The sequence below is a fragment of the Nannobrachium achirus genome, assembly GCF_963921795.1.
Source record: "Nannobrachium achirus genome assembly, chromosome: 13".
In the NCBI taxonomy this organism is placed as follows: domain Eukaryota; kingdom Metazoa; phylum Chordata; class Actinopteri; order Myctophiformes; family Myctophidae; genus Nannobrachium; species Nannobrachium achirus.
Window position 1 is genome coordinate 1,252,965 of NC_137833.1, and position 24,540 is coordinate 1,277,504.

At 44.8% G+C, this 24,540-nt stretch overlaps 1 protein-coding gene across 1 annotated transcript in view; it reads right to left on the reverse strand.

The window, feature by feature from the left end:
• Nucleotides 1-386: 386 nt before the first annotated feature.
• LOC308296733 (brefeldin A-inhibited guanine nucleotide-exchange protein 3-like) overlaps nt 387-24,540 on the reverse strand; it is a gene marked incomplete at both ends in the record, with an annotated part of 135,687 nt that continues 111,533 nt past the window's right edge. Inside the window, 9 exon segments of the mRNA XM_080740060.1 lie at nt 387-578; nt 2,883-3,233; nt 6,028-6,307; nt 8,414-8,590; nt 9,919-10,112; nt 11,265-11,366; nt 13,247-13,418; nt 18,144-18,226; nt 18,542-18,713. Coding sequence (XP_080596186.1) covers nt 387-578; nt 2,883-3,233; nt 6,028-6,307; nt 8,414-8,590; nt 9,919-10,112; nt 11,265-11,366; nt 13,247-13,418; nt 18,144-18,226; nt 18,542-18,713 — 1,723 coding nt within the window.

The following is a 24,540-nucleotide window of genomic DNA, read 5'->3' on the forward strand; positions in this document are numbered from 1 at the left end:
TGACATCACTCAACTTCCCGGCCAATCAGATCCGTAAATTCAGCGTCAGTTTCACTTCCGTCGACGGACCAATCACCTCGCTGCCTTGCGTAGTGATGTCATCACACGGCGACTTAAAAAAGAACAAATTAATACCGGGAACGCGTTATTTTATGTTTTAGCTATTGAAAAAATAACAGATCTACAAGCTCGCAGCGCGGCACTCACGGCCTCGCTGTGAGCTTGTAGATCGGCTATTTTTCAATGGCTAAAGCGTGAAACAATCTCAGGTCTGAAAGGGTTAAACCAGGATGCTGTAGAGGCGTCCCACACGGACCAGCCAATCAGAAAGGCTTAAACCAGGATGCTGTAGAGGCGCCCCACGCGGACCAGCCAATCAGAAAGGCTTAAACCAGGATGCTGTAGAGGCGCCCCACGCGGACCAGCCAATCCCGGAGCAGCTGACGCACGCGGGCGTCGGTCACGTGACAGGTCAGCTGACTCAGGCAGGGGAAGATGATTGGCTGTAGCGACAGGAAGCAGGAGTCTGACATCATCAGCACCTGATTGAGCACCGTCAACACCATGGTGGTCCATGCCTGGAGGAAGATAGATTATACTTGAAAAGAAAATTCAGCTCGCTAAGTGTATGCTTTAGCATTTTTAATATTAACATTTGTAGCATTAACATTAACATTTTTGCCAGACCCATGAAATGGGTAGGCCTACATAAGCAAATGTCGGTCCGGGTTTTCTATATAAAGGGTATATATGATGATGACATGATGATGACATGCCTACAAAAGGCATGATGTCATAAATGATGATGACAGACAGGGGGTCTGGCACAACCAGGTTGACCTGGTCTAGTTTAACATTAGCATTAGCATTAGCATTTTAGCGTTAGCATTAGCATTAGCATTTGTTGCATTAGCATTAGCAGAAGTAGCGGTTAGAATAAGCGGTTAGCAGTTAGGTCTGTCGGACCACCCGCAGAGTTTGAGAACAGTAACATGTTGGGAACTGGAGTTATGGCTGTTTAAAGCTCAGCCAATAGGAAACCGGAGGGGGTGGGGCTTATCATTACAGCTCATCCTTATTGGCCATTTAAGTACTCACGCCAAGTTTCAAGATGGTACCATGCTGTGAACTGGAGTTATGGATGTTTTATTATATTATATTATATTATATTATATTATTATATTATATTATATTATATTATACTATTCTATACTATACTATATGATACTATACTATACTATACTATGTTATATTATATTAATTTATATATATATATATATATATATATATATATATATATATATATATTACATTATACTACTAATATTATATAATATTAAAACATTATATTATATTATATTACATTACATTATATTATACAACAGGTTAGTTATATATGATATTATATTGTTATATTATATTATATTATCCTCATATGTTATCCTCATATGTTATCCTCATTTATGCTCATATGTTATCCTCATACAGTAGGCAGACAGTTGGCATTTTCCACCGCAGACAGTAGAAAGGCAGAGCCACTGACTAGCCAATGAGGTGGCATGATTGTATTTGAGTTCCGTCGCAGACAGTATATGTGATGTTTTTTTTTTTCATTATATTATATAATATAATATTATACTATACTATATTATATTATATTATATTATATTATATTATATTATATTATATTATTATATTATACAACAGGTTAGTTGTATATAATATAATATAATATAATATAATATAATATTATATTATATTATATTATATTATATTATACAACAGGTTAGTTTTATATTATACCAGTAAGACTCCCTAATCGGGAGATAAGCGACCGTTGGTCGGTAGATAATGCCGGTCTTATATAAGGGTCATTTGTGTACGGTGTGATGTCATACTGATGTCAGCAGTGTGATGTCATACTGATGCGGAGATATGAGCAGGGCAAAGGTGTGACGTGTGACGTGTGACCGACCGACGGACGGACGGCCGGTGGAGGTTTTGATACTAAACTGCGACCTGACGGTCGCAACTAAACTGCGACCTGACGGTCGCAATTATATTATATTATATTATATTATGTTATACAACAGGTTATTTGTATATTATTGCGACCGTGAGGTCGCAGTTTAGTATCAAAACCTCCACCGGCCGTCCGTCCGTCGGTCACACGTCACACCTTTGCCCTGCTCATATCTCCGCATCAGTATGACATCACACTGCTTGGTGTGTGCCGTCAGGGTCATTTGTGTACGGTGTGATGTCATACTGATGTCAGCAGTGTGATGTCATACTGATGTCAGCAGCTATGTCTCTATATATGGAGTTATATGTTGTTCGTTTCCAAATATGGGGCTTGTGAGGTCAGACTTAGTGAGATTCGTCGGTTATCTCCATATATGGAGGGAGAACCAGCTTATGAGCCGATGAGTTGTGTCAGAGTCGAGATCCTGCTTGCATCTAATCTGTCGGTAGATAATGCCGGTCTTATATAAGGGTCATTTGTGTACGGTGTGATGTCATACTGATGTCAGCAGTGTGATGTCATACTGATGTCAGCAGCTATGTCTCTATATATGGAGTTATATGTTGTTCGTTAAATTAAAAGTTTATATTAATATTATTTATAAACTGTGTTTCTCTCACACGCATCTATGCACAAACACGCACGCACGCACGCACGCACGCACGCACGCACGCACGCACGCACGCACGCACGCACGCACGCACGCACGCACGCACGCACGCACGCACGCACGCACGCACACACACACACACACACACACACACACACACACACACACACACACACACACACACACACACACACACACACACACACACACACACACACACACACACACACACACACACAGACAGACCTGTATCTGCGCCTGTGTGTCTCTCAGGGAGATGTTGTGACTGACGCTGGACGAGGAGCGTTGCCTCTTGTCCTGTCGGAGGAGCTCGGGTCCCGCGCTCACGGAGTGTCTCAGCGGGGGTCCGCTGACCCCCACCTGGGGGGGTCCTCCACTCACCCCCACCTGGGGGGGTCCGCTCACCCCCGTCTGGGGGGGTCCACTCACCCCCATCTGGGGGGGTCCACTCACCCCCATCTGGGGGGGTCCGCTGACCCCCGTCTGGGGGGGCCCACATGCCCCCGTTTGGGGGGGCCCACCTGCCCCTGTCTGGGGTCCACTCACCCCTGCCCCAGTCTTCTGCTCCAGCAGCACCTAGAGGTCAGGACAGAGGAGCTCAAGTCACCTGGGTGGACAGTAGAACAGGTCAGAGAGGTCAGAGGTCACCTGGGTGGACAGTAGGACAGGTCAGAGAGGTCAGAGGTCACCTGGGTGGACAGTAGAACAGGTCAGAGAGGTCAGAGGCAGGGACGTGCTGGGCCCTGTTGGGGGTGCTTAATGTCCCATGATTTAACATATACTTTGGTTTCTCGCAATAAAACATGCATAGCCTACTGGCTGCTTTCAATCAATCAATGAGGCACAGCCCTCAGTGTGTACGTGTGCAGAATCAGGCTCCGTCACTTTGAACAAGTAGAGGACAAAACTAAAGTAAGATGCAGGATCTGGCTATGACCTACCACTCTACAGCAAGCAACATGTCAGATCACTTGATAAAATTAAGTTGGCTTAAGTCCCTTATGTAATGTCCATACTCCCAAAAGCGATGCGAACGCTCACGTTTTGAGCTTGCAGATCGGCAATACAGCTATGCCATCAACATGTAACAGCACTAGAGGTAAGCAATTTATCATGAGAGGGAGTGGGTTGTTGTCTGATTTACCCACTGTTTCAGGGTTGTGCCACGAGCCGCAGGCGAGTGGCAAACAACCCTGAAACAGTGGGTAAATCAGACAACAACCCACGACCTTGAATGGTAAATTGCTTTTCTACCACTTTTCCCATATACATGAAAGAAAACACAGTTGTAACTTGTAAGGATCTTTAGTTACAATCATTAATTGTTTCAGCGCAGTAAAATAGTCCCACAAACACAACTTTTCTAATCACCACCAGATGGCGCCAACTCCATACTGATCCATATTTAGATGCATCACTAGCTTGCTGCTAGTCTAGCGTCAGTTAGAAGCACAGTTTCAGCCGCAAATAGAGGATGGTCGCTTCCAGAAAAGCATAGGTTCAGAGAAAAGGGTCTTTAAAGTTGCCAGATTGCATTGGATCCAAATAAATCGGTGACGATAGTACGTTCGCTACTAAACATAGGACGCCCGCGACCATGTTATTGTTGGTTGGGGAAAGGTGTTCCGGCTCTGAAAATCCCCGGATGCGTTATGAGGCGCATTGATCTAGGAAATGTGCCTCATTTGCATGAGAACGCATCCGGGCATTTCACACAGATGAGTATTGTTGGCTCATTTACTACTGTTTTAAGCCAATCACAATCCAGTATTTGAACATGTGACTAGAAAAAGTGGTAGAATTGTGTTTTAAGCTCTTCTTTCCTCTTTCTCCCCGTTGAGTGACGGGGTCTGTTTTGTAAAATCCAATTGCTGTCTCTCTGTCAGCGCAGTGTCTCATGGATAGATGCATGCATGGAGGATGTTACACAGATATTGGTGTCGGGCAGAGCCTACAGAAATGTGTGACCGGCGACCGCATCGCCTATACAGTAGTTGCATGGCTGTTACACACAGACATCGGAGTCCGGGGCTTCTAAGTGAATACACTTTACACCTGCTATAGGCCTACTTATTTTAGTATTTTGTTATTTTAATTCGCCTTATATTATTTAGTTACTTTATTTATTTTAGAGATATTATTTTGTTGTTGTTATTGCTGTATTATTCTGATTACTATTCTTATAAGGCCATGATAATAAACCTTGGCAGGGACAGCCCTACTGTACTGTAGCGACTATACTTGGCTACCGCGGTGATGGAATATGGGAAATGGGACAGATCTATGTTGATGACATGACTTGTTAGATGGTGATGGAATATGGGAAATGGGACAGATCTATGTTGATGACATGACTTGTTAGATGGTGATGGAATATGGGAAATGGGACAGATCTATGTTGATGACATGACTTGTTAGATGGTTAAACATGGTTTATAAAGCTTGGCTAGATAGGAAGTCATAAGAATGAGTTGTCAATGCCCCTGGTGGATGAATTTGTTAATGCTCTATACCAGGGCTTCTCAAACCTTTTTAGGCCGTGACCCCCAAAATAAACATATTTGAACTGGGGACCCCCACCCTGACAAGCACTTGGAATTGTAGGTATTACATTTAATGTGACTCGGTTCCGCAGATAAATATTGTGAAAATAGCATGTAGATCTGCTATTTTCACAATGTTCGCATCTTGCTTACTTAATATTTGACAGTTTGGCCAGTCCTGTCGAATATTCCACTATTCGAATACTTTGAGGTCGAATAATTAGAATACTAAAAATCGCTATTTGTGAATGCCCTACCAATCAATAAAGTTGTACTTTAAAGCTATACTGTGTAAGTTGCTAAACTAGTGGTTAGTAGCGGTATTGCTTTTTTCGGCCGTTTTTCGCCAGGAGTCGCCGCGGACCACCGCTACGGACCACCGGAGCGGCGCCGCAAACCACCGCGACCGATACAAATCCGTGGAGGGGTAGAACGCATGGTAGAACGTAATTTTCTGGCCAGGATTTGGGGATTAAGAGGTTAAGAATCCTTCACCATGGTAAACACTGTAGCTGAGGGAGGCTACTTCCTGAAGACCATGGCAGATAAGCTGTGATTGGCCGGTAGTGTATCATGTGTGTATGATCCGCGATGTGATTGGCCAACGTATACAGATGGACCCCGGCCCGACCCCGGCCAGGATCATAGAAAACATATAAAGAGAAGGCTTTAGAAGCTGAAAATAACGGAGTGGGTGTTCTAAAACTTTAGCGATTTAACAGTTAGGACAATTTTAAGATTTGTTTAATAAAAAAAGTTACATGGTATAACTTTAAATAAAAGGTGAATTGATCCCAGTGCATGACGGAGGATCATTTCTTCCTCACCTGGGGTCTCTGCAGGGGTCTGGGCTGGGGGTCCGTGGAGGAGGAGGAGGGGGAGGGCGCCCCCTGGTGGTGGCCCTGCTCCTTCATGAACAGGTTGATGTTTTTCTGCTGCCCGGGCGGAGCAGGCTTCCTGCAGCGCCTGTAGTCGCCCACCAGGCGGCTCAGTGAGCGCTCCGTGGCCATGCTGTACAGCTTGTTACCAGCGCTCTCCCACCAGTCCCTCCTCCGGCCACCAGGTGGAGCTGTGGCTGCAGCACCGCCCTGATCACTGCCTGGTGCACTGGAGACACAGAGAGAGAGAGAGAGAGAGAGAGAGAGAGAGAGAGAGAGAGAGAGACTAAGGTGGTTGTAAATAACGTGTAAATACAATTACCAAAGGTGTATTATGTGCCCAATCTCATGTGCCATCACCAAACAGCAGTGTGTACTGCCTCCATTTGTGTGTACTGCAGACCTGCTCCATGTGCCTACAATGAAATACGGTGAAGCAGCATTCTGCTTCTACAGGCCGTAGGCCTGGAATATGCCTCATTCACATACAGAGAAGCCAAGCTAATGGTTGGCTTGGTAATTCAATGTAATCTCTATGCAAACCAGCATTTAAAATGTCCAAGCTGGAAAAAAGCTTGGAAACGTTTAAAGCTGGTTTGCATAGAGCAGGGTTCCTCAAATACAAATATTGAGGGTCCACAAATATGTTTTTGAAACAGGTCCGGGTCCGGAAAAAAAAAAATAATTATATATATATATATATATATATAGTGTGTGTGTGTGTCTTTTTTCTTTATTAAAAGGGTCTTAGGTCCTTGCATGGAAAGACAACATCTTAGCCACTAGCCTAAAAGGGGAATTCCCCTTGGATGGGGGAGATTTTAGCCTTTTGGTCATCAGGTTGGATCCACCACTCACTTCAAACTGGGTTTGATTTTTCCAGTACACGAAACAGCAAGGGAGAACAGATTGTAGTAAATCAAAGTGGAGCAGAGATATTTTGCGCTCTGGTTTCTTTTAACAAACTGGGATAATCTTCGAATAATTTATGCTTGTGTCACAACGTGAATATCGATCTGAAAACAAGGTGTCGCGGCCGCGCATCGGAGACGAAGCGGCTCCTAGCGAGCAGGCTACTTCATGTAGCTCGCAGCAAGCTTTGCTCGATGCCGTCGCTGCATATCCATGCAGAAAGACAGAGGCGACCGAGGCACGTCGATCGCGACAAACTCTCTGGAGAGAAGATTACAATCCTGCAAACGTATTCACGTTGATGCTGTGCGTGAATGATCCCCACTGATTTGCGTATAGTTGCACTAGTGTTGCAGGCTCAGGATGCAGCTCCGAAAACTTCCGTGGTCTGTGGAATGAACTGTAGTGACCCAGGTGCTAACAGTCAGCCTAGCAGCGTGTCGTTGTCATAGAGATGACAACCCATAATAATCTGTGGCCAGCATCAGCCAATCAGCGCGTCGCTGGTTCTCTCACACACAGCGCTTGCAATGAAGCTGAAGTGAATGAATACAACGAGACGTGGAAACATTTTTTTTTCTTTTCTTTTTTTTTTTTCTACAATTCGTCCTGGGTCCGGACGGCGGTGCCTCGCGGTCCGGACATGGACCGCGGTCCGCCTATTGAGGACCCCTGGCATAGAGAATACATTGAATTACCAAGCCAACCATTAGCTTGGCTTCTCTCAGTGTGAATGCAGCAATGCCTCTGTGGGCAGCTTTAAAGCACAGCTCAAGACCTTTTTCTTCGGGAAATCTCAATATTTCTATGTGTCATTAGTTCAACTAAGGGTTTGCATAGTGGTTAACCTGTCTGGTGCCAACCCTGAGTATTTTTTTTTTTTTTTTTTTCTTTTTCAAACATTTTTTTTTGGACCTCCAGAAATGTATTAGGCATGATCGCGATCACGAAATTGCATGTTTAACCCCCATACCAATCCATCCATCCATCCATCCATCCATCTTCAACCGCTTATCCGGAATCAGGTCGCGGGGGTAACAGTTCCAACTGAGACCTCCAGATTTCCTTATCCTGAGCAACTTCCTCCACTCCCTCAGGGAGTATACCGAGGCGTCCCCAAGCCAGTTTGGAGCTATAATCCTTCCATCTGGTCTTTGGTCTGCCACAGGGTCTCCTCCCAGTGGGACGTGCATCGAGGACCTTCCTAGGAAGGCGCTTGGGGGGCATCCGTACTAGATGCCCAAACCAACTAAGCTGACTCCTTTCCAAAATGTGTTTATAGACATATCTTTTACCAATAAAACATTAATAGACATGACTGTCTACGTCATACAGACGATAAAACAGAAGATATGTCTATAAACACATTTTCATTCTCTTACATGTGAAAATAAACCAACAAACAGAAGGGTTTTTTTCCTACCTGACCCCAGAGCCGGGGGTGGGGGTCCGGCTGGGGGCGTCGCCCCCTCCCGGCGACGTGCTGCTGACCTCTGACCCCTGGCCCCTGAAGAAGCCCTCCTCTGACGGGGTGACCCTGGAGGAGGGCGGCGTGGACGACGCGTCCCACTGGAGCAGAGGCAGGAAGAACAGGTGGTCCCTGAGGAGAGGAGGTAGATACCTTTAACACACAGGTGACTAACCGGTCATTTTGGCTGATTTTGAGATCGCAAAGTGCAATAACTCTCCCTGTGAAGGTCTCAGAAATTTCCCCTTCCATGACTTTTCCTAAATACTCAAGACACATGTTCTCGTTTTTTTTTCCCCTTCTGAAACATTTCCTAAGTGTGAAATAATATACATTTATACCACTCTGACTGCATTTATAGGTCATAGCAGGGGAGGAGGGTGTTGTTCTCCTGGGCAAAAAGGGAGAGAATTTACCTGTCAATTTGACCTGTAAATGCAGTCAGAGTGGTAGTTTTTTATTTTCAGTCACCCGAGTGTTAAGCCATTTAGAGCCCGCACAAGGCCCGTTCGCGGCCACTCTGATTAGAAACACATTTAGAAGAACAGGTGGTCCCCCCTGTGTGAGGAGATAGATACCTTTATTATCCTAAGGGGGGAAATCAGTCGCCAGAAGCAGCAGACAACTTTGTTTTTTTAATTAAAGAAAAGATGAGTGTTAAAAAAGATTTAATTTACTGCTTCCAGACTCACCTGACAGGGGTGTAGCAACTCATAATGTAATAAGGGCTCATAATGTAATAAAAACATGTAATAAAAACTCATAATGTAATAATCAGCTCATAATGTAATAACAAACAAGCGCATAATGTAATAATTAAAATGTAATAAAAGCTCATAATGTAATAATCAGCTCATAATGTAATAAAAAAGACATTATTACATTATGAAGTTTTATTACATTATGAGCCTCCTATGTGGAGGTGTAACACATTATTATATTATTGAAAAATCCATTATTACATTATGCGCTCGTTTTTTTATTACATTATGAGCTGATTATTACATTATGAGTTTGTATTACATTTTTCTTATTACATTATGAGTCGTTATTACATTATGAGCCCTTATTACATTATGAGTTGCTACAAGGGGGTGTGTCTCACCTGCCAGGGGGCGTGTCTCACCTGCCAGGGGGCGTGTCTCACCTGCCAGGGGGCGTGTTTCACCTGCCAGGGGGCGTGTCTCACCTGACAGGGGGCGTGTCTCACCTGACAGGGGGCATGTCTCACCTGACAGGGGGCGTGTCTCACCTGCCAGGGGGCGTGTCTCATCGGACAGGGGGCGTGTCTCACCTGACAGGGGGCGTGTCTCACCTGACAGGGGGCGTGTCTCACCTGCCAGGGGGCGTGTCTCACCTGACAGGGGGCGTGTCTCACCTGACAGGGGGCGTGTCTCACCTGACAGGGGGCGTCTCACCTGCCAGGGGGCGTGTCTCACCTGGCAGGGGGTGTGTCTCACCTGACAGGGGGCGTGTCCTGCAGCTCCAGGTGCATGGTGACGTAGCTTCCACACAGCTCCATCAGCACCTTGTGGAGGCGACGGAGGAGCCACGCCCAGTCGGCCACGCCCACAGGAAGCAGCGAAGACGAGGAGGACGGCGTCCACCAGGCCTGCCTGCCCTCTGGCGCCCCCCCGCGGCGAGGAGGACTCACCTGACACACACAGAGACACAAGCCATGTTTCCATAAACTTATTCGAATTAGGGAAGCGGATTATCAGAAATACGCATTAAGATAAAGCTAATTTAGCATGTTTCCATTTGCGGGTGTCATTCGAATTAGCGACGCTCGCATGAGTTGATCGGGCTGATTTTATCAGACCGAACCTGAGCACTGCACCGTCTGACTGCTGTGACTCGGTCGCTGTCTACTAGTGGGAAGAAGGGGTTATCAATCATGGCCCCAAATAACTTTTAAATATATTACAATTGGCGACGAGTCTCTTACAAAATTGGCAAGAGTTCCTCTCAATACATAAAGTTCCATCATCGGCAATAGTCAGTTGTGTGTGTTCCCCACACTCCCGCGCCCCCACCGTTGCACTCAGGGTCACCGGGAAAACTGTGGTCGCGTCGCTGCACAGTGCTCATCCTGCAAGTTTCAGCGTCCTCTGGAAGGTCAGGTGGCCGATCTGCAAGCTCACAACGTGGCGCGGAGACGCGGATGCGAGCTGCTGTGAGCTTGTAGATCGGCCACTTTTGGCACGCAACACCGTGTGATGAGGACGGGTTAGCCACGGATGGCTTGACCCCGGGAGGTGAAATCGGAAGGAATTTACACACAGTCTGTGTCACTCTGTGTGTAACAAACAACCGGTTTGTTTTGTGGGCTATAAACGCTATACAATGGACGTTAAGCGGCAGGGGAAAGTGTTAAATTGGAGGACGATATGGACCAGAACGTCATAATCTATCCGACTCGTTTCCATTCACAAATGCACATTTAGTTTATTCGATAAAGCCTCAAAATCCACCTCCTCCAAGCAGATAATTATTTTTGCGGATAATGAAAGTTTATTCCAGTGTTTCCATGAAAAGATTTTGCGAATAAGCCTTAAATGCACATTAAGAGGCTTTAAGGAAACGCCACTACAGAGAGAGAATGACAGCCGCGTTCATGACTTTTTACGGAAGCCAACTACAGCCAATCAGGACTCGGACTGATACGTCTCGATCACGTGACCGAAGGCAAAATCTGTGGCGATTTTGTGTGAGTGAAGGACACAATCTGTAGGGGTCGCAAAACGCCTGTAAAGACAACTAAAACTGGTGGACCCCCCCAAAAAAATTGAGGACCCCCATCTACCTGTGCCGTCTCCTCGAAGATATCTTCGTCCTCGGAGGAAGCGGACGCCGGGTGGGAGGAGTCAGAGCTACCGCCCTCTTCCTCGTATAGAATCTTCTTCACCTGATTGGTCAAAATAAAATACAAAGACTTGTGAAGTAAAGAATCTTCTTCACCTGATTGTAAAAAAAAATAACAAAAATACAAAGACTTGTGAAGTAAACAATAATGATCAATTCTACCCAAACTTCATTAGAACATTTCCTTTGTGTGATTAACTGGATGACACGATGTTCTGGTTTGGCCCCTGTCCCTGTGGGCCATCAGTGTCTTGGTAAAATAGGTACATTTCACCCTTTGTCAAGTCCCGCCCCTCTTCACACCCATTGGTTGCTGTGTCACTCGGTGGGACATTTCATCCACTCAGTGGACCCCCTCATTCAGTTGCTTCGTATTGTTATTCTGTGTGTTCAATTCTAATTTCACACTTGGTTTCAGTAAAATGGAGCTGCTCAGTGGCAGAATAGTGACTCAGCAAGTGTTTAAATGTTTTTCTTCCACCAAAAATTATGGTTTAGCAAATTCAACATGAAAAAGGCGCAACCTAGGCGGGACAAGGCAGATAGAGCCTGCTGGTTGGTCAGTCAGGGACCAACCAGAAGGCAAAAAAAGGGTGAATATTGGTAGTTAGGGTTAGGTTTAGGGTTAGGGGTTATAATAGCTCTGACAGACCCGTCGGCAAATGACTAGACCGCCATTTCTCAGCCCCTACGAGGGCTCAACTTCAAAATAAACTAAACTACTCACTACTCACCAAACCAAATCTATTTTGTGTTGTCTAGTCTATTCAGCACCCCACCCAATCTGTAAAATACATTATTTTTGGCTTGAAATAAAACACATCCAACGCGACCGCCGCTTATTTCCGGGTCGTGAACCATTGTATCTGCGGTGGCCGCTGGGTGGCTCGATGTGGGTGCGTTTTATTTCATGACAAAAATAATGTATTTTGCAGAGTAGGTGGGGTGCTGAGGGGCTCATCACCGTGGAGAATAGACTTTCAACAACGCAAAACTACCTTTGGTTTGGCGAGTAGCCAAGTAGTTTAGTTTATTTTGACTGAAGTTGAGCGCTCGTCGGGGCTGAGAAATGGCGGTCTATTCATTTGCCGACGGGTCTGTCAGAGCGTCAGTGCAGCTGACGCGATGGACCAGAGCTAGGGTTATAGTACCTGCTGTGGTGTGATGCTGTCAGCCTCGCTCAGTGCTGCACACAGCAGGTTAAGGTTAGGGTTAGGGTTTAGGGTTTAGGGTTTAGGGTTAGGGTTAGGTTTAGGGTTAGTGGTTATAATACCTGCTGTGGTGTGATGCTGTCAGCCTGGCTCAGTGCTGCACACAGCAGGTTAGGGTTTAGGGTTTAGGTTTAGGGTTAGGTTTAGGGTTAGTGGTTATAATACCTGCTGTGGTGTGATGCTGTCAGCCTGGCTCAGTGCTGCACACAGCAGGTTAGGGTTAGGGTTAGGTTTAGGGTTAAGGTTATAAGGTTATGGTTATAGGGTTAGGGTAAAGGTTGTACCTGTTGTGGTGTGATGCTGTCAGCCTGGCTCAGTGCTGCACACAGCAGGTTAAGGTTAGGGTTAGGGTTTAGGGTTAGGTTTAGTGGTTATAATACCTGCTGTGGAGTGATGCTGTCAGCCTGGCTCAGTGCTGCACACAGCAGGTTAAGGTTAGGGTTAGGGTTTAGGGTTAGGTTTAGTGGTTATAATACCTGCTGTGGAGTGATGCTGTCAGCCTGGCTCAGTGCTGCACACAGCAGGTTAGGGTTAGGGTTTTAGGGTTAGGTTTAGGGTTAAGGTTATAAGGTTATGGTTATAGGGTTAGGGTAAAGGTTGTACCTGTTGTGGAGTGATGCTGTCAGCCTGGCTCAGTGCTGCACACAGCAGGTTAGGGTTTAGGGTTTAGGTTTAGGGTTAGGTTTAGGGTTAGGGTTAGTGGTTATAATACCTGCTGTGGAGTGATGCTGTCAGCCTGGCTCAGCGCTGCACACAGCAGAGTCTGGAAGTAGAGGTTGAAGCTCATAGCAGACTGCCGGTACAGGTTGGCCGCTCCGCAGACCCCCGACACCTTCATCAGAAGGTACTTCAGACCCGGGCGGGTGTCAAAGTCACGGGCCGTCCTGCGTACCAACGGGGACGACATCAGATCATGCAAGGTAGGCATGTAGCAGACATTTCAGCGATCAACCAAACAATCAGACTACTACAGATTTGAGAACCTCACAAGTCCGAGTATTGTCAGAACATTGTCAGTGAGTAATTATGTAAATGTAAATGCTATTATGTAAATGCTACTGAAAAGAAGCGATGATGAGTGACACTTCCTTTCAGTAGCAAAAGAGAAGAATTAGCAAGACTAAAGGCCCATTCCCACTGGGCCAGAAAACTAAAAATATCTGCCACAGATATTTTATCTGTGGCAGATATATATATTTTTTATCTGTATCTGCCATCCACTTTGAATGGAAAAAATATCTGGAGAAAGATTCTTTTTATCTGTTTTCTGGCCCAGTGGGAATGGGCCTTTAACACTGAAAAGAGTTCATGCATTTACAGAAAAATGTTAGGAACAGATCAGGAAAGCACCTCTGTATCATAGAGTTATAAGAAGAATAGTGAGGACACCAGATATCCCCGCCCGTCCACTTGCATTGAGTTGCTCACCCAGCGCATGAGGCGTTTTCACCCCTCCTTCCGGATAGTAAAACCGTGACGTAGTGGGTCTACTGTGACGCGTTTTGCGTCATAGTTTGTGTTCATGGACGCGCTTCATGAACGAGCACTTCCGGTATGAACGCGCGTCAATACAAAGAAGCCTAGACGCGCATTCATGTGAGTAGACCCAACTGCAGTACCTCAAAACGGCCACCACGTCCATTTAGTTTCAGGGCGCCCCCAGGGTTCTGGGGGCTTGCTCTGTACATGCCGACCTGTAGGAGTCAGGGTTGTTAAGTAACGGATTACATGTAACGCCGTTACGTAATCAGATTACAAAAAACGTGTAACTTGTAAAGTCCTAGGTTACATTTTAAAATGTGTAATCTGGATTACAGTAACGGAGGTGAATGACGGGGGTTACATGGTGGATTCCATTCTCCCCCTCCCCTCATGAATTTTACAAATAAGTTATAAAAACACCAAACAATAAAATACTCAAGTAGAAATACCAGTACACATTGTCACAGCATCGCTTCAGGGAACAGCAGCATGTTATGCTATGTTCAGTCGTAAGACGGTGGTGCGCATCGAAAATAGCAGATATACAAGCTCACAACGTGTCTAACCGCGACGCATTGTGAATTTGTAGGTCTGCTGACACCATTTCCACCCGGAACGTCTCTCAGCCAATCAATGACTACTATTTGACGTATCCCTCTCTGTGATTGGCTGGGATACCGGGTCCATTGTAACACGTTGTTGTTGTTTTTACTCTGAGCGTTACGTGGAGAGGTTGGTTGAAAACACTGGGCATTTATTCGTTTTCTGTTGGGAAATAAAAGCTAATAATCTTATTTTGGAACGCTGTTTCTGCCTTTAATTACAATGGCAGCACTGATAAGTTTAACACTAACAAATAGGTTCAGGGACGATTTATGGAATATTTACAACAATCCATCTGAAAGGAAAACTACACACAAGACAGAAGGAGATACTGATATGATCGATGAAGGCTTACACATGCTGTTTCTACAACGGTAAGCGAAAGGCTGTCCTTATAAAGTTTCCCATAGCATCTGGCTAGTGTTAGCTTCAGGCTAAAGGTGGCTTGTTTAAGCCATTGGTTCTCAAAGTGGGGTCCGGGGACCTACATGGGTCCTTGAGGGAGTTCCAGCCCAGGGAGTCCCCAGCTAATTGATAGTTAGGAACCAAATGGACCCTTATGGGTCTGTAGAGTGTACACAATTTAAATGCACCCCCAGCTAAATGCTAGTTTGGAAACAAATGGACCATGGGTCTGTAACTCTCACTGTGTACAGTGAGAGTTCAAATTAACATTGATTTTACAATATAAATTGGGGTCAGAGATAGAATAAATGGGGGTCCATTGGCTAATAAGTGTCCATTTGGGGGTCCTTGACATGAAAAAGTGGTGTAACTTGGTGGGCGCTGGTTTAAGCTTCGCTTGTTTAGCCTTGGATCAAGACAGTCATAGGTCAGTCTTGTATCGAGGCTGGCTATGGATTGTTATGAGTAAAACATGATTTTATTTTTAATTTTTTTTGATGGGAGAACGGATGCTGGTCGTTCTCCGCAAGAGGTATGTCAGTGACAGAGGTTGGTTGTTTGCATTGAGGCGGCCGACGTCACAAGTGAATGCTTGGAATTGGAAATTAACAGTACAGCACCTTAATATACATATTTCTTATATATGCCTACTCTATGTACAGTATACAGTATATATGGACATTAAACATTTGGCCATTGCTTAGAAAGAGAGTACCAGTCATTTGCATATAAAGCTATTAAGTCGTTTTTCTTTATTTTGTTTGTAGGTATACTTTTGCCTTCTGTGTGTACTGTGCCTGCATGCCTATGAATAGGATGGGGAAGGTGTACACTACTGTATTTTAACATCATATGGTGGTACTTGGAGAGAAAAATATTGTCTTGAGTGGTACTGGTAAAAAAATAAGGTTGAGAGCATGATCTAACCTATTTTCTGAACATGCAGTATTTTGTGTGAATTACAGTATGTGTACAAGTGGTGTTATCCAGTATGCAAATCTTCAAAATTAGATATTTTATGATAATACTGTTATCAGTCATAATAAATCGAGTTTTGCTTAAAAGTAATCCAAAAGTAACTGAAAGTAACCAGTAGTTACTTTTTAAATTGTGGTAATCGGATTACGTTACTGACTACACTTTTTTGCAAAGTAACTTGTAACTGTAGGGGATTCCTTTTTAAAAGTAACCCTAACAACCCTGGTAGGAGTCCAGTAGTAGATAGGATGGTAGCTCCATATAGAACCTCACCCGTCATCTACTGCTCCTACAGGTAGGATATCATCCATATAGAACCTCACCCGTCATCTACTGCTCCTACAGGTAGGATATCATCCATATAGAACCTCACCCGTCGGCGTCGCTGCATACTGTTGTGCTCCCAGATCAGGTCCTATAAAGGTGGCACAGCAATGGCCCGGACCGCCTCCACATCAAGTTGGAAAACACTCCAAACTAAATGTTATCCAAAAAGTAAAGGTAGTTCCGAGCTCCCAGACTATGGTTTTCCATCCCACGGCACATAAAACATGAACCAGGGCATGAAACAACCGCTTAAATCTTTAGTTTTGTAATGTTTTCCCATTCAACTGCAACTCCCCCGGTGGCAGTTGCCAGTATCTGCTACAATGGGAAAGATGCAGTACAGTACTGGCACCTGCCGCCGGGGGCTTTTCTGAATTTAATGAGACTAAATAAGCGATTTAAACCGTTTTCCCAACGCCGTGGTTCATGTTTTATGTACCGTGGGATCAGTGGTGAAACTAGCCCCCGGTGTGCCCCAATGCGAGATTTTCACCAAGTGCCCCTCAACAACAACAACAACAACAACACCCCCCCCCCCCCCACGGCCAATTTGCGCAAATGCGGGACTACAAGAGAAGACATCTACACGCTCGCTATCTAATGTTTTCATGACAAAATGTAGCCCAACCAGGTTTCTAGTGTCTCACTGTCCCCATCTCTCTATGGAAGAAGTTGCACATGAACTCCTCTTCCCCAGCTTTGAAATTGAGACACTCCAACATCACAACTCCTGACATGTCTATTCTACACTACAAACATCACCACGCCGTTTTTCCAAAACAGCATTATAAATATCATCCATTAAGACAACTAGGCCTACATTAATGACAGCACAGTTTAACTGACAGTGATGCATCACTGCAAAACCAGCATTATTTATATTAATTACTTAACTCACCTGCTAAAGTAAGGAGGATGACAACAACAAGAGCAGTTGGGCACGTTTTGTTCCATATTCCACAGTGTCTTGGTTTCAGAGAGCATGGCAAATATTAACTGTTGCTTCAAGTCTTGTTGAAACTTTATATTCCAATTACTCATAAGTCAGAACGTCTCTTCAGCCTGTGTTCCATCAGCAGCACTAAGGAGCCCTATAGAGCTTCCAGGAAGCTGCTTGCTGTCATACCAGCGGGCATTTCAAAACAAGAGTCTTTGTATTGGATATTTGTAATGTGATCATTCAACACGTGTTTTATTTTGAAATGGTAGCTGTCTACTACAGGAAATAGAAGCAGCAGACAGTGTCACACTGGACAGAACAGCGGCTCCGTCTGTATACATTGTTATTAGATTATCTATTTTTTCTCCTCCGACCTGCGTGTGCCCCTGAACGCCATGGGCTCCAATGCGCATGCGTTGGCTGCATCGCGCTAGTTTCGCCCCTGCGTGGGATGGAAAACCACAGTCTGGGAGCTCGGAACTACATTTACTTTTTGGATAAAATTTTGTTTCAAATGTTTTCCAACTTGATGTGGAGGCGGTCCTCATCTGGGAGCACAACAGTATGCAGTGACGGGTGAGGTTCTATTTGGGACTAATAGGATGGTAGCCTACCTGTGGGAGTCCAGTAGGATGATATCCTACCTGTATGAGTCCAGTAGGATGATATCCTACCTCTATGAGTCCAGATATCCTACCTCTATGAGTCCAGTAGGATGATATCCTACCTGTAGGAGTCCAGTAGGATGATAGGATGATATCCTACCTGTAGGAGTCCAGTAGGATAATACCCTACCTGTATGAGTCCAGTAGGAGGTCCAGGATGATAGCCAGGTTGCTCATAGAGATGGTAGGATGGTAGGATAATATCCTACCTATATGAGTCCAGTAGGAGGTCCAGGATGATAGCCAGGTTGCTCATAGAGATGTATCTCAGGAAGCCTGCAGCAGGACGGCCCTGACCCTCCGGCCCGCTGCTCCCCGGGGTCTGGAGACGGAGAAAAAGGCAGTGATGGAAAAAGTACTCACATCTGTTACTTTTCAATTTGGCTGCCCCGGTAGCCAAACTAGTTCACAGACGAGATAAGGTTTCCATGGTAACCCGCATCTCAGCGTGTCGCCCTGAGGCGTCTTACTACTGAATATCCCTTACGGGGGTGGCTCGGTCCATGTCTTACGGGGGTGGCTCGGGGCTCGGTCTTACCGGGGTGGCTCGGTCCTGGCCCTCAGGCTGCTTGAGGAACTCCTCCAGAAGGATATAAGGATGTCTTACCGGGGGTGGCTCGGTCCCTGTCTTACCAGAGTGGCTCGGTACCAGTCTTACCGGGGTGGCTCGGTCCTGGCCCTCAGGCTGCTTGAGGAACTCCTCCAGAAGGATGTCCTGGAGGTTCTGCAGCAGCACCTGGTGGGACAGTAGGCTGACCACCAGGGTCCTGAACGGGATGCTGGGAGGAGACAACAGAACACGGAGAGATCTCACGTCAACTCACAGTCACACACCACGCTGTTTTCTAGAGCAGAGTTTCTCAAATGTTCATATTTCACTTAAAGGAGTCGTTCAGACCAAAACACATATAGTGTTAAATCTGCTTTTTATCATACCCCTTCATACTTGCTTTAGTCCATTTTTTTTCATAGCTGCCCCTGTTGCTAGATTTCGCGGGCCCTTTCATAACTTACAAAGTTACAATGTGTGTGTGTGTGTGGAGAAAAGCCCATAAGCTGTTTCCCTGTTGAAAGTGGAATATCCCTTTAAGTCAATCTAGGACATGAAGTTCTTACTTCCTCTCATGATGGACTCCAAGAGAGGGTTTGGTCCAGGCAGGAACAACCTTATTACACAGCATCAATAATGGATAACGTGTGGTTTAGCATTATAAAAGTTTTGACTGGAAAGCAGAATGATAATAGGCTCTATGCACAGCAGCCATTTTGGAGAGAAGTTGGATGGTCTTCCCACTTCCTTCAAAGGTGTTAACAAGGATACTAATGAAGGCTCTGTTCCATTTCATGTTGCACAGTGGTTCTCAAACCTTTTACGCCTGCACTTGGTTCCATTTGAATACTCTCAGAGTAAAGCTGGTTGCACACTGCTGCGTTTTTTCGGGCCGAATATCTGAGTGAATTTCAGAGCGCGCAAATACAAAATCAACCTCACGTTATGTCAGTCATGTTTGCACACTGCCGCACGTTTCGCGCACCACTCGGTCCCTTGCTCTCTCTCTATCTCTCTCTCTCTCCTTGCCCTGAAAAACTCATTTCGCAACGAAAAACGCAGCAGTGTGCAAAGACCTTAACACCTTTTAAGGGGTCATTTGAAACCCCCAAGGAAGCACAAGGATCCCTGGACCACACTTTGAGACCCCCTTGTTTCCAGTGAGCCAACATGCACCATATCAGCACCCTGACTCTGTTTGAGCAGAATGGAACAGAGCCTTCATTAGTATCATTGGTAACACTGACTCTGTTTGAGCAGAATGGAACAGAGCCTTCATTAGTATCATTGGTAACACTGACTCTGTTTGAGCAGAATGGAACAGAGCCTTCATTAGTATTATTGGTAACACTGACTCTGTTTGAGCAGAATGGAACAGAGCCTTCATTAGTATTATTGGTAACACTGACTCTGTTTGAGCAGAATGGAACAGAGCCTTCATTAGTATTATTGGTAACACTGACTCTGTTTGAGCAGAATGGAACAGAGCCTCCATTAGTATTATTGGTAACACTGACTCTGTTTGAGCAGAATGGAACAGAGCCTTCATTAGTATCATTGGTAACACTGACTCTGTTTGAGCAGAATGGAAGAGGCCTTCATTAGTATCATTGGTAACACTGACTCTGTTTGAGCAGAATAGAACAGAGCCTTCATTAGTATCATTGGTAACACTGACTCTGTTTGAGCAGAATGGAAGAGCCTTCATTAGTATCATTGGTAACACTGACTCTGTTTGAGCAGAATGGAACAGAGCCTTCATCAGTATCATTGTTAACACTGACTCTGTTTGAGCAGAATGGAACAGAGCCTTCATTAGTATCATTGGTAACACTGACTCTGAGCAGAATGGAACAGAGCCTTCATTAGTATCATTGTTAACACTGACTCTGTTTGAGCAGAATGGAACAGAGCCTTCATTAGTATCATTGGTAACACTGACTCTGAGCAGAATGGAACAGAGCCTTCATTAGTATTATTGGTAACACTGACTCTGTTTGAGCAGAATGGAACAGAGCCTTCATTAGTATCATTGGTAACACTGACTCTGTTTGAGCAGAATGGAACAGAGCCTTCATTAGTATCATTGGTAACACTGACTCTGTTTGAGCAGAATGGAAGAGGCCTTCATTAGTATCATTGGTAACACTGACTCTGTTTGAGCAGAATAGAACAGAGCCTTCATTAGTATCATTGGTAACACTGACTCTGTTTGAGCAGAATGGAAGAGCCTTCATTAGTATCATTGGTAACACTGACTCTGTTTGAGCAGAATAGAACAGAGCCTTCATTAGTATCATTGGTAACACTGACTCTGTTTGAGCAGAATGGAAGAGCCTTCATTAGTATCATTGGTAACACTGACTCTGTTTGAGCAGAATGGAACAGAGCCTTCATCAGTATCATTGTTAACACTGACTCTGTTTGAGCAGAATGGAACAGAGCCTTCATTAGTATCATTGGTAACACTGACTCTGAGCAGAATGGAACAGAGCCTTCATTAGTATCATTGTTAACACTGACTCTGTTTGAGCAGAATGGAACAGAGCCTTCATTAGTATCATTGGTAACACTGACTCTGAGCAGAATGGAACAGAGCCTTCATTAGTATTATTGGTAACACTGACTCTGTTTGAGCAGAATGGAACAGAGCCTTCATTAGTATCATTGGTAACACTGACTCTGTTTGAGCAGAATGGAACAGAGCCTTCATTAGTATTATTGGTAACACCTCCGAAGGAAGTGAGAAGACCATCCAACTTCTCTCCAAAATGGCTGCTGTGCATAAAGACATTTAAAGACGGTCATTTTATTTTGAAGTTTCAGTCTGATACGCAAGCATGTGTGTTTCTGAACCAATCAGAAGGGACCAGCCCTTCAGGCGATGGGATGTCAAATCTGAGTCGTGTGATGCCTAATGTTTTGTTTGTAGCCCTCAGTAGCAAGGCAGAGAGACACGACCAGGCTGTCTCTTGTACAGAATGTGTGTCACCAAGTTGCTTATTATTCTAACCTATAATGTTTACAGATACATATTCTATTGTGCTCATTAAGTTTACAATGAGTAATACATGGTTTGGACATCTTGAATGAGATTCAAAACGGAGTAGCTCTATAATTAAAATCAGCTGTGTTTGGAGGAATACCAGCAATGGGAAACAAACAGGTGAATGTAATCAAAGTTTCATTTATATGCAAGCGGACCTGTCTATGTCATCACGCAGCACGTTTCTGTTCACAGGAAATAATTAAGAAAGGGCTATTTAGGGACTTTTTGCCAGACCCATGAAATGGGTAGGCCTACATAAGCAAATGTCTGTCCGGGTTTTCTATATAAAGGGTATATATGATGATGACATGATGATGACATGCCTACAAAAGGCATGATGTCATAAATGATGATGACAGACAGGGGGTTGGCAGAACCGGGGTCTGGCACAACCAGGTTGACCTGGTCTAGTTTATATAGAAATACACAAAAAAATATATTTTATATTTTTTGGCATCTAGTGTTAGGAATGCCCATATGATGACATGGAGGTTGTTGGCTGGATTATTCATGAAGCTTTCCCGGAACAGAAAGATTCCATGATTGGCCGCTAGTTGCGCTGTTTTCCCCCACGAAGTACCAAAAAGATTTTTTCTCCACTGGACCCCTTTCATTTTCCTCTTTGATTTTCTAAACTTAATAAACATCGTCATAAATACTTTATGTTTCCGGTCGCTAGTGAAAAAATGCCTTTCAATTACCATGATATGCATTTTGTGCAAATAATTATGGTCCCATTTATGTTAAAATTGATGATAAAGTTGCGGGGGGCGTGGCAAACTAAACTGATACCAGCCGGCTGTGTTCTTCTTCGTGTGCTTTATTTTCGGGAGGCTCCGACCACATTCTCCCATGTATCCCTGCGGTTGCACGTGACCGTTAGCAGCCAATAGTATTCCTTATGATTCCTGGGGTATCATTCAAACAATGATGGCGACACCCATACAAGGGACAAAAATGCGTCATTTTCGCCGCATAGAAACCATTGGCTTCGCACCGTCTATATATATATTTCTTTACAGTCTATGGTTGTCACATATGCCTGACAGTTTGTGTTGTGAGTGACATCATGACCAGAGCTGGGCCAGACTATATAAGCTGGTGTTCACAGAGGTTAAGCTGAAGAGACTGAAAGAGAAACAGGTAACCAGAGACGTTCAGTGACCAAGAGAAATAGAGATGCTGTGCTGGTCAGTGCCTCTGAAAAGAGGACCACAGACAACCCAAAGCTTCTTTGGTTGTGCTGATGGACCAGTGGAGGACAAGGTGTATTCATTTGGAGGGTTCTTCTATAACAGGAAGACCTACAACAACAAGGATCAGATTGATGTTCATGTCTTCAACACAGTGACTTTGTGCTGGATGACGTTGCCTCCAGTGACCAGTGGAAGAGGAGAATGTTCCCTTGAGGTTCCCTCCATGCACTACAGACACACAGCTGTACTGATAGAAGATATCATCTACATTTGGGGAGGAACGGTGAATTGTACGACAGAAGGTGATGACGACGACTGGTTTACCATCACGGGGGACGAGGACAACGTTCTTTATGCATTTGATGTGGACACCCACAGATGGTTCAAGCCCAAAGTTTCTGGAACTGTTCCAGAGGGGAGGGGAGGACACTCAGCCTGTGTTCTAGGGAAGGTCATGTTTATCCATGGAGGATGGAACCAGCTGACTGGACTCACTAATGACCTCTACAAGTTGGACACCAGCACAATGGTCTGGTCTTTAATTAACACCAGAGGAACTCCACCACCTGTTTCAACACATCACTCTGCCACCATCATTGGGACAAAGATGTTTGTATTTGGGGGCTTTGGGCACCAGGACAACAACATCAGAGTGTTTGACACAGAGACCAACTGTTGGCTGATCACACCTTCTGCAAAGATTCTTCCAGAACAATGTTACAGTCATGCAGTCTTTGTCTACAATGGAGAGCTGTACATATTTGGTGGCAGCAACTCTGATCTGAACCAGAGCTTCAATGATCTGTGGAAATTAAATCCGAAGACCTTCTCCTGGAAGAAGGTTGAACCGAAGGGTAAAGGCCCGGGTTGGTTGGGTACAATGTGCTGTTGCATGCTGGGAGATCGTATCATCCTCTTTGGAGCACAACTCATCTTACAGATCTTACACTTCAGTCCTAGTCTGAATACGTTCTTCAGTTTGGTCTGGAGCAGTCTGGACTCCCACACAACATCAGGTGGGAACTGACAGCCATGACAACAACAACAACAACAACAACAACAGGACAATAAGTAAAACATAAAATAAATGACAAAATAGAAATAAACAATATAACTAAAAAGCCAGTGGATGTTGAATATCTGGAAGAATGCGGTTTCACGGCTGTATCATAGTTATTATTATTATAATTTAACAAGAGAGCGGACAGCCCCGCCCCGCCTATTCATTTCAATGACGTTGCTTCCATCAATTTCCATTTGCAGCGGAAACTTTATCCAGGATAAGGTTTCCCAAGAACCTTTGGGCAACCACACTACATAGAAAAGATGCAATTGGAAATTGCAAGTGTGGTTGCTGACGTGACGATATTCTGCAGTAAGCTAACTGTCATGTGAAGCTCTTTATTCTGCAGTAAGCTAACTGTCATGTGAAGCTCAACCAATTGATTCCCTATTGATCCCCACTCCCATTGATTCCCTATCAAGGTAAAAACCCATTCACTAAAAAAAGTTTATCTAGAAGAAGAATAAATAAGTTTCCCCAGGACTACAGTGTGTCTCCCTGTCGGACAACCACACTAATAACTAGACCTGCACTCTGTCGAGGTGCCAACTTGCGCCTCACGCTCAAGCAGGCCACGAGTCACGAGGTGTGCACTGCTGGCCTCATGTCCCTGATGTCTTCACCAGGAGGTGTGCACTGCTGGCCTCATGTCCCTGATGTCTTCACCAGGAGGTGTGCACTGCTGGCCTCATGTCCCTGATGTCTTCACCATGAGGTGTGCACTGCTGGCCTCATGTCCCTGATGTCT